The following is a 16,479-nucleotide window of genomic DNA, read 5'->3' on the forward strand; positions in this document are numbered from 1 at the left end:
TTCAGGTGAACGTATTAAGCCTAAAATAGCATAGACCATTCACTTGAAAGCAAAAAGCATCACATGGAATAAAGGTAGAATGTGGGCAAACAAGGGTTTCATCTGCACAGTCTCTGAAGAAGACTGGCGAACATTAACCAATGTTGCCTTTCTCTTCAAATCTGTTACTGATCCCCACTCTGCTGCTCATCACTCTGATTTGAGCAGCACACAGTTTCTCAGACACTTGCGTCCCACGGTTGCGTGTTAACCAAATTAGACAGCCTGTGGGAAGGACTGGTGTCATTCCGGTGATATTAATGACCAGATGCATTATTCTTAATTAGAGATCCCTTAATAATACCCACTCAACTGCAAACTACCATTATCTGTAGCTTCCAAACAGGTAGGATTGGTAAGCAATGAGCTTACGCCCAGACTTTCTTGCCCACCATCTTAAGAGAAGAAAGGCCATCTTATGAGAAGAAATTGTTCCCTTGTAGGAAGCTGTATTGCCTTCCCTCTTTTTTGTTTTTTAAGAAACTTTAAATGGATTTTTATAATTCCTCCAAGAGTTGAATGTTAACAGGATGTACCTTTTTTCTTTGTTCTGTCTCAGGGACAAGGATCTATGTGTGTGTGTGTGTGTCTGTGGTTTTGTTTAATATGCTTTCAAATTCACACTTCGGGTGGTACGGTGAAGTCAGGCTAAGCCATCAGTGGGCTCTGGTCCAATTCTATTTAGACCTGCTTTAATTTGGAATGTGCATTAGCACCTTCTATCTGGTGGTGACAGATTGGAGTAATGGATATAAATTACTTTTTAGTAGGGATTGGATACAGATTTTCCAATGTTTCCTTTGATGCTGTTCCACGGAGAATAGTGGACTGTTTGAGAACTTGAAAATTGTTGTCCATAATATAGATGCCTTATGGAAGTGCTTCAACAATGTTTTCAAAGCTCAAATGCAGAAGGTAGAAATATGAAAAGATTAAAGGGATAAGCTTATCAGCCTCTCAGACTGAGTCGCTATGGGACTCGATTCATGAAGGTAGGACTGTCTTCTGGTCTAAGTAGCAGCACACAAAGCGCACAAAATGGCTCCACAGTGTGATCCTTTACCAGAAGTTGTGGGAGGGACCTTGAGGGTTATTGGGAGACCTGTACACCCAACTCCAATTTGAAGCCTGCTCCCAGCCATGACATGAGTGACAATAGACTAGACTTGTGTCTCAGTATCGAGTGGCTAGCTCCCACTCTGTTTTCTTTAACTAAAAAACAGTACTGTTCTCCGCATAGCGTTGTCCAGAGGCATAATCAATGCTCATCTTAACAAGAGCCTGGCGTCCATCTGTCCAAGATTGAACCCTTCCCCCGCCCCTCCCCATGAAGGCCCACCCACCATGTGAATACCACTGGGGCAGACTGAGGATCTGTTCCAATAAAGGCATCCCCGCATTTCAGTGTGCACAATAGGGATAGTGGTCAGAACATTATACCATTGTTTGTATGTCAGACTATAGCTAACAAAAAATATTCATCCATAGAGTCTTTATTTAAAAAAGAAAAAACACTTAATGGTATAAAAAGTTTGGCATAATTAGTTTGTAAGTGGCTAATGGTTCTTGCTTTCGTTTTTGTCTTTTTCCTAAAATACACAAATCATATGCTATTAAACGAGGCATACGAGGATTCAGAATAGAAAAATCAGTACATCAATTACACTGACAAATATTAATCATAAAGTTTATTTTGTCTAGGATTGACTTGCCGTGCCCACGTGGTTGGTGGGGAAACCCAATATGCGGCCCATGCAATTGTGAAGTGAGCAAAGGGTTTGATCCAGACTGCAACAAAACCAGCGGAGAGTGCCGGTGCAAGGTAAGCAAGTACACCATCCATGTGCTCAGAGCAAAATGACATTTGCTGAGAAACATGATTTCGAAATCGTCAGTGTGCACTTAGTACAGCCTTACTTAGAGTTTTGCGGATGGGATAGGCCGTCACGGAAGTGGCAGATGCCCCATATTACAAGTGCAGTATCGCCTGTGGCACTTGTGATGCGGAGTACGGGACATATGTCGCATTGTGACAGAGTATCCTGTCCCCTAAACTCTAATAATGCCCTTAGTCTTGTCCAGATACAAATACTAATGCCAGAATTGAATCGCTCTGTGAAAGTATGTGTCTCTTTGATCCGAGATGCCTGGTAAATGGTTCTGTTGCGGGAATGGTAAATTAACATATGAGCAATGGAGAAATACTTTTGCTGCTTTAAAGGATCATAAAAGGAAAGTCAAGATTCTTTGTTGTGGTACATTTTTTTTTAATACATTTTCCAGTCACATCCAGACCAGTACGTAATGTAATCAAACCTTTCGAACTGTTATTACAAGATTTATAAATAGCATTTATTGTAACATACTCAAAAATGTTTACTAGATAAAGGTGCAGATATAGGTGTCTAAGGTCTGATCCTTGCAACACTTAAATGATTTTGAATAAATACCAGTGGTGTTGAGCAGACTGTAGGTTTAGGGTATTAGCAGGAGAACCGTCATCGCAATGCTGGAAGTCCAAATGGGGATTCCAGAAGACCATACCGTAGGACCTGTGGACCGTCATAGTGATCGCATGCTCCGGATCTGCCTCTGCCATGCGTCCTCTCACATTGTACCTTACTCTATGAACCTCGAGCTACGATGCGGTTGTTAAAAAGTAGATACAGGACTTCCTGGTTTGCCTCTGCGGTTGAACATGGTGTCTTTGGAGCAAATGCAGATGCAATAGATGACCCTTCAAGCCAAGCTGTAGACGACCAACATAAATACCAGCAAGAACGCCTACCGTGAATGGCCTTATTCAAGCGGCAAATGTGACGGTGAAAACGATGGTGTTTACTCTGAACATCCTGTTCACCAAGATTTATGTGCTTTTCAACCGAGGTGTTGCAGAAGCATTAGCGATCTTCTTTTCGAGGCTGGAGTTGTAGGCAGTATTACAATAAGGGCATTAGGGTCCCCTATCAGAATGTGGGAGACCATGCAACTCAGAGGACTAGAAAATACAGTCTTAATGCCCTTCACTTCCTAGAACAACTTCACTGGCCCCTTTTCTACAGGCCTGCATTAAACAAGCATTGTCAAAGTCAATAGGTCTGGTGTTAGCTAACAGCTTTTTTGTTTTGTCAGTGCTTGTTTTGTTTTATCATGTTTTTTGCAAAACATTGTTGGGCAATCTGCTGGACTTTCATTGATATAAAAAAGGACAGACTGCTGTACTAGTCCATGGCAGAGAAGGGAACTACTTTGTATGTGGATACCTTTGTGGCAGAATACCATCACCCACAGTGAAGTTAGCCAGTGGCTGAAGTGGGCTGACACTGCCCCATGCTGTATGCTGCAGTGGGCAGAAGAAAATTGTGAATGACAGAAAAACTGACCAATGAATGAACAAGACTGGCCAGAAGCCTCTATAACTAAATTTGAGGAAAGTGAAGTGTGATCAGACTCGCGTTCCTTTGTAAATTGGCCCTTATGTATTTTGGATTTGCACCAGGCATAAACATTAGTGCTATCAAAACATTATTATGTAAAGATTTTGCTAGTTGTATGAGTTAGAAATTCTCATTTTCGCAGTTGATTTCTGTCCACATGGCACTGCATTCCGTGATTGGAAATACTAATTGGTAGAGCCATCGCCTAACACATGAACAGGTTAAAAAGTGGCTAACTATAAGGTGCATTAGAATTAAGTAAGTCCTTTTTTACGCAGCACAATTTAATTCTAGTATTTTGGGGACTAGCTCGAATAGAGTATTTACACAAACACAACTTTGTACAGGTTGCAAGTCACTTATGAAGTGTGCCCTTGTGATATAAGTCACTAGGCCAAATTCAGTAGCAAATACTTGGCACTAGGCCCGGAGGTCTTCCCACAAGCCATTCCCATAATGCACCTGGTGAAATAAAAAAGGCAACGTCCACTAGCCTCACACACCACGGCACCAGCTTAGAGTCTGCCCAACGTTCCACACCCCTAAGGTACAGGTGCTGGATCACATTCCTCCTAACATTTGAGTCATGCAGAGATACAAACATGGCTGACCCTGGGATGAAGTAGCACTACAGCCATGCTGCTGTCCTGTTCCATGAGATATTTGTGGATGTAGGCCTGCCACAACAGGTCTCAGCAGTCGTACCTCTGGGAGAAGGAACCTCTGAGGTTACCCCATCAGGACCATGCATTACTAACTGCGCAGAATGATTCACCGGTGCTGCCAGGTGGCGTGTGTACACAGCTCCTCTGCGGACTTGGATGTGTGTGTATCCAGGGTAGGGTAGTCCAGGAGGTAATACAAGATGTTAACTTTGTACAAGGGGTACAGGGATGGCTGAGACCCTTTTCCCTTCTCCAAGCTCGTCCCTTGGACAACTGAGGATACCCCAGTGGCATGCCCAGCAAAGTGAGTTCCCATCTGGTGTCCTTGTCAGGGAGACACAGGAGCCACTCGCAGCTCATTAGCTGCTTTTGTTTGTTCAGAATGCAATTCATATGTTAGTTATTTAGTGAAACATCTGTTTATGTTGTGGTGTACTACATTTTTATATTTTGTTTGTATTTTGTTGCTGTTTTATTTTCCAATATTACTTTGTATTAATTATTTTTCCAGCGCCTTGAGACCCAAACGGGTGAATAGTGTGCTTTGCAAACCCCTGATTGATTGATTGAGTGAGTATTCATCTTTGTTTTTTCAGGATAACTACTACCGGCCTGAAGGCAGTGACACGTGCTTCCCCTGTGACTGCTTTCCATCCGGGTCTCACTTGCGTGGCTGTGACATGGAGACAGGCCAGTGTCCCTGTAAGCCTGGTGTGATTGGCCGGCAGTGCAATCGCTGCGACAACCCCTTCGCAGAAGTCACCAACCAGGGATGTGAAGGTGCAGTACATTCCCTCGCTAACAGTCTAAAAGCAGAAACAGAATGAACTGTGCAGTGAAACTGAGTAGATTGGCAGATGAGACCATTGTCCTCCAGAGTCCAAGCACATAGGCTATAATAAACTTGTGATGCGGCAAACTGGATGTCAGCCAAATTTGGTGTCCCTCAAACAGTGGCGGCTAGTGCCACATAAAAGTGGTGAGGCCTCATGCTCTTTTGTGTCACTCCAAGAATGACAGAATGCAAACTATTCTCGCCTCTCCCTGCTTTATTGAAATATGCGAATTGACCGAAAAGGAAGCATACAGTATGTATAATGCAGGGAGAGGCGATAGTAGCCGCCATTCTTGGAGTGACACAAAAGGAATTCAAACTTTAATTCGCCATTGTGGCTTAATGTTGCCTCCCTTTCATCAAGAAGTTTTGGATTTCTGATCCAAAATGCGTCACTCTTGCCACAGCTCTGCTCTGCTCACTCTGTCCTCGCTCCTGTGATTCTATTGCCAATTTCGTCTTGCCCATTTAGTTAGGTGGAGTTTGCTTATTACTAGGCAAGAACATGTACAACGATGGCTCTTTGCACAGTCCATGAGTTCCCATGAAGGGTGGGGTCTGCCTCCTCACACCGAGCTGTACCTGAAGCCGTTCGCCCTGCAATGACGGTACATGCCCAGTGCAGCCCAGCCAATCCCAATGCTGCTCATTAAAATAAAGAGTATTCGACTGTCATTGAGGTGTATGAGAGCAGCGTTGGGATTGGCTTGAGCAGGGCAAGCCAGCGCTCCAACAGAGACTAGAGACCTGCCATCTCTGCCCCCAGGGTCTCCAGCAATGCGGTATCAGAGGCCTTTAAAGTGCGCATGTCATATTGGATTCGCCCTAGCTTGTGTCCTGCCGACAACCGAACCGAAGCCGTCTAACCTGTAGTCTATAATACTTTTGTGTGTTGTCGTCGGCTCCAGCACTCCTTTTTGCAGACGCAGACTAATATTTCTCTATCGCGCTTTGACCCATAGCGAGAGGGAGGAAGAAGGATGACGATAAAGTTTGATCTGTCTAAAATAATTAAAATAAAGGGAGAAAGCAGTGATGGAAAGATCCTGCAAGGGAGAGCTAAAGACCAGGAGTCTATAGTGGTGAAAGAAGGAGAGATGAGGTGGAATCAGGCATGGGCACCGTTGGCACTGCCGCCTGTATTCACTTTAGGAAACCTGCCTGCGTGGCGGGCAGCTGTTTTATGAAGAATATGGTCCTTATCACGATGCAAAAAAAAAGATTTCTCCAAGACTTTTAGCAGTTGAATAATCCAGTGCTCGCTGCTGACTCCTGCATTGTGGGTACAGGTCTTAGTTGTGAGTTTATGAAAGGATCAGCTTTTTGTTATCCTGTTATGTTTGCGTTTTAACAGACAATTGCTCTTAAGTACCCGCTGTAAAACTGTTGTTCTCCTGTCCAAACAACGTCATCAGCAGCAAAGCATTGCGGCTGCAGGGTAACCAGATGCAGGGGGGGGGCCTCTCGTGCTGCAAAACAATCCTGCGGCAGGATCCTCATTTCACAGCTTTCTCAAGTGAGACTAGCCTAATATAACGTAAGTGCTTGGGCACCCGTCAGCAAAGGGCTTCTTGGCGCTAAGGCAGAGGGGATTTTTCATTTTCTAGCATGCACTTCAATCTGAATCTCGCCTGTAGCAGTGCAAACTTCCTATATTGCGTGGATCAATGTGATCCAATCCTGCTCAGAACATCAGAAGGAAATTCGCACCCCTGCAGTCCTTGGTCTCTCTCTGAGGTCTGTCAACAAGGATGACCTTTTCTACCTATATGGATGGTGGGGACATGTTCTGATGCAAGGTGAAAATGCAGGCCAAAATACAGAAACCATTTCCGAAATTGCAACTATTTTCAAAGATATATAATCAGCGCTTTAGCGTATGCATATTGTTCAGCACAGGGTGTGGTCGTACACTGCAGACTGGACAGTCTGATCCAAGTATAATTTTGTCATTTACTAATGTTCGATCTGGTTTAAAGGGTGCAAACTTGCTTAGCGTTCTGAAGTGAAGAGAAAATGTCAATCAATCTGTGCCACTGCTGTCAATTCAACAGGGATACACAACGTTTGCTCCTACGCCCACAATATCTCAATGGAAATGAAGTGAATCCCTCTTTCCAATATCCGACATTGTATGCCATTTTAAACTTATTTTTTCTGAAAATCTTTTGGCAATAGCCTTAATGCCCTGAATGACCCTCCCTTCATTATGAGCCTGATCTGTATTGTGGAGAGGTTAATTAACAGCGGTTATTGCCTGCTGTTATTGGAAATAACGCTCAACTATTGCGTGGCAATAAAAATTCAGTTTGTGGTATGCAGTATACAAACATTATTGACTGTTGTCTTTAATGAGCATGATCGATATGTCTTAGGATTTTTTTTTTTTTAACCTTTCCTAAACCTCTGTTATTGTTTTTCTTTTTTCCAGTTATTTACAATGGATGTCCAAAGGCATTTGAGGCTGGTATCTGGTGGCCGCAGACCAAGTTTGGACAGCCAGCAGCTGTGCCGTGTCCCAAGGGCTCCGTCGGTGAGTGGTGGGGAACAATGTAGCTAGGGCGCTGTAAATTAGTTCATGTTTAGTTTAAAAGTAGGAAAGCCGGGCTAGAAGAGAGTCAAATGTTTAATGTAGTGTCATGTGGCTTACTCTAGGTGACCCAACATGTACTGAGCCTAATGTGGGTACCTTATCATTAAAAAGAGGCAATGTTTTCAAACAATTGTAACTTATTGTATGATTTTTTTTTCCCACCACTATAAAATGTAAGCCATATTTGTTGGCTACCACAGTTTAATCACATGCTCACTTTAGTGTGAATTTGCGCATGGATAGCAACATGTGCATTGTTCTATCACCTCTTCCTGAAATGTGGTGTTCGGCTGCCAAAGAATCACTTTAAAATGTGCGGCAAAGTTCTCGGCCATATACTACAAATCAAGGCGCCTGAAACACGTGTCAGTGCGTGTGTGCATGCACGCTGCCACTGGCAGAAGTCTTAACTTAAATATTGATACCATTCAGTTCAAAGTGCTTAACTCCTATATAAACATTTCCATTGTTGCTCAGTAACACACTAGAAGAAAGCCCACCTTATGAAAGTTGGAAATCTACGCCCAAGAGGTTCATCCTACATTTACAGTTGACGTCCAACCTTTTAAGGCATCTCAAATAATATATGGGATACCCCTGGAACTCTACACCACCTGCCATCTTTCTGGGTTGGTAGCCACCCCATACAGTTTACAAGAAGAGCCCGAAGAATGACCCATGCATCTTTTGCTTAATAGCATTATTGGATCATCATGGTAAAGTATATGCCTGATTAATATTAAACCATCCTCAAGACTGTGTTACTGAGAATGAGTTACTGCCAACGGAGCTAGTAGCCTTCGGTGGGTTGCTCTATGACTAATAACGTAACTGCCTTGTGTTGTCTTGCCAGGAAAGCATGGTCATATTTCTAATAACGCATTTTCTCTAGACTGTTTACTATGCATACCAAGCCTATGATTTCCCTCTTTCCCACCTCTCAGTAACAACAAAGTTTATCAGTGAGCTTGGAATAGTATTATATTTCCACCTATCGAGGGGAAATTTGCATTTATATGTGGCTGTGTTCCCTGTTTGTGGTAGAAAGCCTGACGATACTATTTCGAATAAGGACTACTGTCCCATCTGATCCATTCACATGTGAATTTGGCCAAGGTTTGTTGCCTAGGCGGGAATGAGAGAGGCAGAAGACCCTCTGAGAAAGAACAGGGCAGTAGGCCTTCTATTACCTCGAAATCTTTCAGTGAACAGCGTTTACCCTGGAGAGTCTCAATTGCTGTTCTATTCCAAAGTCTCAAACGCAATTAAAAAGGAGTGTTTTTCTTCTTTCGATGCAATGCCAGGGTCACTTTTGTACCCCCGTTGCAGTTTGATATGAGGCGATCTCTTTTCAATTGGCATTCAGGAAAGTATAAAATGTGTTTAATTTTGTTGGGAAGAGGTACTAGTCATATACCATATTATATAGCGTGCCTCCCTTCTCAGAATACTTTTGTTGTTTTTTTAGTAGGTCTCGCCAGACGTTTCCAATGGGCCTCTCCTGACTCCCTCCCAGGAATTTGTTCTGCTTGTGGAGGCTGGCGTGGAGGGGGATGGTTTCCATCAGGATTTTGGATATACTTGAGATAGCACCTCTAGAGCCACTTGCTGTGGTTATACACTTTGCAAAGTTTGCTGATGGATGCTGCTTTCACACTAAGATTTAGCATCAATGGCTCAACTCGGTATAGTGGAAGAATTACGTCTCTTGAAGTTTGAAAGTGTGCTTGCGTGCATCAAAAGACAGAACTGTGCCTTTGAGTTACATGTTTGATCTTCTGAGGCATAATCCTTGTCGCCAATTATTGAAGTGGAAGGTGACAGAGTGCGTGTGACGACAACGGTCATAGTGACTAGGCATGTGCGCCGACAACGGTGAAATTAAAGCCATCCATTTTGTCACTAGATTGGTGTTTGTGATGGTGCTGAGATAGACATTGAGAGGCCTATCCTCGTTAGACTTCCATGCCAGATCTTGAAGTGTTCTTCCTTCCATTAAACAGTCCTTATTTGGCTACAATTTATTGGAGGAGACCAATCCAAGAAGATACGCACTGTACCATTCTATAATATGTTAGGACATCCAGAAGTTTTTTTAAAATAATTTCTTTTAAGGTTTGCTAATTTGTAACTTAAACATTTTTGTAATCTTTTTAATATCATGTTTATTTGAATTGTGATTTTTCTTACGTTTTGCTACAATGAGTATAGCTTTGCTAATACATGTGATTTTTTAATTACAAATACAACACTTGTATATTTCCAGGCATATTCCTCCTTACCATAATTTATCCGTCCAGATTTCTAAAGAATGCATGTGCAGTCTCACATTTAATTATTTATTTTATTTTTCATAGGGAAAATATTTTCCCTGTAGGGAAACGCCATACCCTCCATCTCCATGAAATATATTGGTGTTTTCTCCCATTTTGCTCACGCCATGCATTTCCTAGTCAGAAAACTACGTGTGAAATGTTCGAGTTACCACAGGACAACACATTTAGGTGTGCTTAATGCACTGTTCATTGCTCCACTCCTGTAAAGGCCCCTCTTACGACCATCAACTAATAATGGTTCAGAATCCACCATTATACTGGTGGATTTTCCACTATTGTAAACCAACTCTGTACTTAATCGATTCCAATAACCCGGATTCTGTAACTGAGAATGTGGAATTCAAATTGAAAATGACTTTTTGGTGTACATAGGTTACCTCGTTCTTAACAAAAAAAATATAATTGGACACTAAGTTATCCGAAATTAAATAAAATGTTCTTCAGAATAAATTAGATATTCCTGTCTGTGGTTATAGCAATCGATATGTTATACCAAGGAGTCCAATAATTGCACGCGGTTATATATCATATGATGACAATTGGTCTACTGCGCTTCAGAACTCTTTCATTACTGTTGAGTCTGGCCTGCGGTAATCTTTCAGTTCCAATCGGTAAGTGCAGACTGAATCTCGCAGTCCTTGGACAGAGTGTCTGCAAGCTCAAGGGGCAGCTCTTGGATAATGATGCTGAAAACAGTGGCCCATTGTGGTTCCTGGCACCATCAGTTCTTCACTTCCTTGTCTGTCGTTCAGCTGTTTCTAGCTCATAGAACCGAATGGTTTGAGATGCCGTGGAGCGCACTTTTAAGAAAAATAGCTCTTTTCATTCTTCGTTCTTGCGAAATACCTCTTGCAAGTAGGGCACTTTGTGAGCTTGTGCAAATATCAGCCACTGATGCTTATGTGCTGGAACAAGGATTTTTAGAGCAGGAATTGCAGATCAGAAGTATACACGCAGATTTACCTCAGCTCGCTTATTTTCCAAGGACCACTAAAAATGTGCTCAGATGGTTTCACAATTGGACCACCACTCCCCTTAAGAGTGCACAAAACTCAAGTTTCTAAAACAATTATCAACACAACTCCCCTTTTCTGCTTGTTTAACTTCTCCTTTTCGACGCGGACATTCCACTGTCTCTCCACTCTGCCTTGTCACTCCGGTTGGAATCTTCAGCATATTACCTAAACCTATGCACTGTATATCACATAAATCGCTTGCTTATAAGATTATAGATGTAAACCCAAAATGGTGTTATGGAGACAATTTACATAAACCAAGCTACCAGCACATAGTAATGGCTCAATTTGTGCTACACAAATCACTCAATTTTAAATCAGTGAAAACATCAAATCTCTTGGATATTTTGTTTTACTCTGAGGTTTTCAAAGCACAGAGACGTGGAGTAGGTGAAGTGAAGCAAAGCAGTGTCGCGGGACACAGATTTAGGCAGTGTTTCGGAAACCAGGTTGAAAGAAAGCATTTGGGAAATGAATGAACTTTGGAAAATGTTCCTTAACTTGGCGCAACTCAAAGCTTTTAATAGCCAGGTTGAGAGGTGAAGAGGAGAGTAGGAATCCACACACAAAAAACTGTATTCCAAGGGAGAAGCATAGCATTTTGTAATTGCTGGAGTTAATCACATACAAACCCCAAAATCTTCCAAGATCTGACCCATCTCGGATTTCTTCAGGTAGAACACAAAACTTGAGCAATTTATAAGGGTGCATAGCGCATCTATATGGTGCATAGTGTCAGGACACACCTCCGGTTAGTCGTGTCATCCTGCAGCAAGTGTCCGTGAATGACACAGGTGAGAGACCAACCCTGCGAGTGACATCATCCTGGCATTTCTGGAAACTGGGATTACGTAGGCACTGGTTAGGCGTGCTGTTCCTTACCGTTCCTCCCAGTGTCTTTCCTGGTACAAGAATGCTGAGGGCCAGTGGCCTTCACAATAAATCCTCCATCCCATCGTAACTTTTAGACTTGGTTACTTCTGGGTTGGGGTTTGCAGGCGCAGCATAAGTGCCTGAATCCAACAACGCAGGGCTTGGCACCTATGTTTTTCTAGGCTCATTGCTCTATCTTGCACCAGGCCATTCTTGTGGTTGCACCTTTGTTTTCTACACACTGTCATATGGCTTGTGCAAAGTGTGGTAAAACTGTGCAGTTGTCGGACAACATAACTGTTGGGCTGGTGCGGGTCTGATTCCCCGCACCCCCTCAGGAGATGTTGGCCTATATAGCCCTGCTAGCTCACAGTGCACCATCCGAACCCCTAACCTTACAGGGTAACAAATGTGTGCAACCTCAGAACATGACAACACAGACTCCCAATGAAATTGTGGTAACTGATCTAGAACTTTTTGTTTGGACTCTCGTGCTTACCCAAAGAAGTACACAAGAAATACTCTGTAGGCTTTACAATATTTATTGTAGCACTATGATTCTTGCAAAAAATGTGTGCTGCGATTATGAATAGAATGTAACAGATTAGTGTTATTAGCATTACAAGAACAGTGAAAAGAATAAACATATACGCCATTGTGCTAAGACAGTGTTAATATGCAAGCATATAAGTACTGGGAATAGATGTGCCCCTAACAAGTGATGAAATGAAAATGTTTTGCTATATTGTTTGTGCTTTGTTCTTGCATTAAGTTAGCATTTGCTGCACCATTTTAGGTTTAGCCGCCATTTTGAATCATGTCGTCGGCTATGTATTCTCTGACTCGAGAAGCAGGCTGTGGAAATTTTCGTTTCTCCAAGGTTAGGCCTTGCTCTGCTAATGAGTATACTGTTCTTATTAACACATTCCTTTCCAATAGATAGAGGCTTTCTCCCACTAGCCTAGCCGTAGACGCGAACAGAATGACCTTGGTATGAAGATAATGTGTGCCCAACCTCAGAGTTGAAACTCATCTTTCTGTACTTATTTGTTTTAGCTGCACCTGCTAGTAGATTTCCTTTATGGGTGGGACTTTCTTGGTTTAGACATGTACATAATGTATCTCTATGTGGGCTAAAGTCAGTGCCTCTGCAGCAATCCAAGGAGGTTGGTCAGACTGGACTCCGCTAGAGTGTACAAGAATAAAATATACTTGGTTTGTATTCACTACTGTCTGACTGACTCTTCATTCGTATGGAAGGCTGAGACTGAGGTGGTCGCGAGTAACCCGAGTGGCCCTAATGAGGTCACTTCTTTCTCAAGCGCTCCCTAACCTAGTCTTGCCTAAGTTGGGTCATCTGCCAAATCCCTGCCGGGTGGACTAAGTGTCATCAAGCTTTCCATCCTGTTGTAGAGCTGGACATCCCTCGTGTTGGTGTGCAGGAATCCATTGCGCTGGAATTCCGACATGTGGTAACCCCACAGTGTCAGCTGAGTGTTCCTCTGTCTAAACAGGGAAGTGGCTGTGTATTTAACAGTAGAACCTATGTGGGCATGTCACCACACCTGTTTGGGCTGCAGTTAGTTATTCTAGTTGGATAGCGGTGTTGCCAACCGGACAAATAACAAATATGACATTTGCGAATGAACTTTATACCTTGTACTGAATGTTAAAGGTATCCTGATCGAGTGCATACGAAGTTGAAATGTAAGCAATGAAGATTCAGAGAATGTTATCCTGCATTGATACCCAGGCAAATGTATGTCAAAAGTCATTGCGTGTAAAAGAGAAGGCAACTTAAGAAATGTGAGCATGTAAATGGTGCTGTTTCTGCTAGCCCTATCCTGACCACATGACAACAGGTTTCCTTATTTTTCCACCATATGTGCCTGTTTTTTGTGCACTCAGCAGTTTTTTTCAGTTGTGCCTTTGGTACCAGCTCCTGCCCCTTAAGAGCTGGATTCCGCGTGAAAGTGAAGATCCTCCATAGCCTGTTGGTTTAGGGATAGCCTCCTCTTTCACCTGGGTCTGACTGTATATTCTTAGTGTAATTTAAGTACTAAGTTTCTAGACTAGACTAGTGCTTAATTTGAGCTTGTGGTTGCAGGCGGCGCCCACCAGCACTAATCTTTGGGACCAGTACTTATTTCTTATCATCAGAGATTGGCCCAGAACAAGAGAGAAGACACAGAAAAGGTAGAAAGGAGGAGGAAGGGAAATATAGGTAAACAGTGACAAAGGGAGAACGCAGCGATGAAAAAGAACCTACAAGAATGAGATGAGGGGAGTGTCTGGTGGTGTATTAAAGAGGCATGACCCACAACAAGACGAGACTTTTGTATTCAACATTTCTGAAATTTGGCAGGGCCAGTGGTCTGAGAAAGGTTTTGAGTCTCAGTACATCATCTTTTACAAATTAAGCAGTAAGCTTGTGGAAGGCATGATAATGGTTTTAAATTAGTGCTTTAATTAGTACAAGGTAGTGACTTGGGTTCTGCAAGAGTTTGACACAACAATCATTGGTGTTGAGAAGCTCCAGGCTGGTTATTTATGGCTAGGTCGTTCTGGTGTGGTTCCCAGTAGGCTGGAGATGTGAGAAGGACGTCCTTGTATAAATTCCTATGGTAATTAAAATATTTCAGGGAGATGACATAGGATTTAGAAATCTTCATGGCCAAAGTCAAATGTCACAAGCTTCAATGTGTAAATCACATACCGTTACAAATTTAGTGATATCAGCTTGGAAGTGTCCTAAAAGAGTTTCTATGTCTAAAACTCGAACTTTGTTCCGATGTGGTCTAGTTTATACTATTATATTATTCAGAGATAAAAAGAATGGAAAGTGTTCTGTTCATTTGGTTCTGAAGATCTTTGCACTACATTTCTGGTCTCATTCAAACACTGACACGTTCGGGAGGAATCTATAGCTGGGTGGAAAGCATATACGTTTTTCTAAAGTCAATTTTGTGGGATTGAGCCAATCAATCTCGATTCTGAGTCGAACAGTTTAAGGTCTAAAGTATGATTTTTTTCCTCCAAAGGCACATACTATGTATTTTATGTTTTATATGGGCTCATCTATATTCTCAATTATTAATGACATTAACTTCTTCTTTACCCGGTTTGTTTCTGTTAAAAAACGGTTTTAAAAACATTGTCTCAGCGTAATAAAGTCTAGGTGTACAAAAAAAAAAGAATGCCATTTAGGGGCGAAACCCATTGTATCCCATCTGTGAAGGAAAAATGTGTTGGGTAGCAGTGGTTTATTCACCAAAAGAATTGCTGACAAAACATTAAAGCTCTTGCCCAGTGGCAGAATAAATAGGAATAATGGCCGAGTATGCGCACAACATTCCTTAGAAAGAGGCAACGTTGTTGATGCAATATTTCAGTGGGACAACAATTTTTGATAAATGTTTGTTTTATATTATAACAATTCATCAAAAAATAGACAATTACAAACAGCACGGTCAAGATACCTCTTACAATGTCATGATACATACCGTGCAATACCAGCATCTCACCTCTAGAAGATGCAGGTAATCTCGACAACTATTTTTGATGGACTTAAGCAAAAGTGTTGAATGTTGTAATCCCTTAGGGGGCACATCTAAGGATTTCTCTTTATAACATACGTTTTAGCATCTGGCTGACACCATCTGCATTACTGACTGCACAAAAATGTGGTTATTAATTTCAAAGACTAGAATGATTATGCCTGTCCTGGAATTGTGACATTTTAACGATATTCGTGCTTAGAATTTAAAAATACACACATGCTATGGTGAGTCACAGAGATTCTGTCAGCGCGCTACAAACCAACATTTTGATTTAAATAGTAGAGCAGAGATTTTTTTTCAGATCAAACAGTATAGTGCCTAGAGGTAAGTTACTCACCCATTTTATGAAAAAATACTTCATATTCTGGAAGCAATGGGCTCTTTAGTCTTAATGTTTGCCGTTGTATCCTATCTTTGTTGAGTGGACAAGCTTTCCCCAATAGAGATTAAAATGGCACATACCATCATATGCAGTGTCGGACTGGCCTAAAGGGCAATCGGAAGGTGCCTGACGGGCTGGTCTGGCACGTCTGTGCGTGGACTCTTTTTTGTGGGCCTGTTTTATGGTCTGCTGGGCCGGTGTTTACTGTTTACTTCCCTGGCATTGAACAAAGCATTGCCTGCCGTCACATCCATGCGGTCTTGCATACCTTGCAGAACACTTGTACAGTATGTCTTTACATGTGCAAAACTGTCCCACTTTGCAAACATGGGCCACTTTTCTTACCTTTCTAATTCGCTTATCGGGCCACTTTTATTTTGGTGCCCAAGCCTATTTTCTGTCCCAGCCCGACCCTGATCAAAGTTTGCGCCACTCTTGTTCCTGACCCCTGCCAGTGCCACACTTATTTTAATTTCTTTGAAACTGATCACTTAAGCAGTTCTGTCAAAGCCACCAGGAAACGGGCCTTTGCCACAGTAGGCTCTTTGCAGCCCCGCTCCACCCATCACCTCAAGACGCCTGTATCTATAGAACTATCGGCTGAAGAAGCTTAGTGATATCAGTCCACTACTTTGTTCTTAGCTCTAAGCCTACTTCTCAGCCCCTCCTTCATGACAGGTATGTAAGGGCAGGAGCACGCAGTCACAACATTACTGTACACTGCCTCAGTATATTGAGGTGTG

At 42.3% G+C, this 16,479-nt stretch overlaps 1 protein-coding gene across 2 annotated transcripts in view; it reads left to right on the forward strand.

Moving 5' to 3' along the window:
* Positions 1-16,479, forward strand: part of CELSR1 (cadherin EGF LAG seven-pass G-type receptor 1) — a 457,515-nt gene that overhangs the window by 343,873 nt on the left and 97,163 nt on the right. For both annotated transcript variants that reach the window (XM_085654077.1, XM_085654076.1), the window contains exons 14-16: positions 1,741-1,861; positions 4,738-4,921; positions 7,408-7,509. In XM_085654077.1, the coding sequence (XP_085510203.1) occupies positions 1,741-1,861; positions 4,738-4,921; positions 7,408-7,509 (407 nt within the window). The remainder of the gene's footprint in view (positions 1-1,740; positions 1,862-4,737; positions 4,922-7,407; positions 7,510-16,479) is intronic.

This window comes from Triturus cristatus, chromosome 4_1, assembly GCF_964204655.1.
Source record: "Triturus cristatus chromosome 4_1, aTriCri1.1, whole genome shotgun sequence".
Lineage (NCBI taxonomy): Eukaryota > Metazoa > Chordata > Amphibia > Caudata > Salamandridae > Triturus > Triturus cristatus.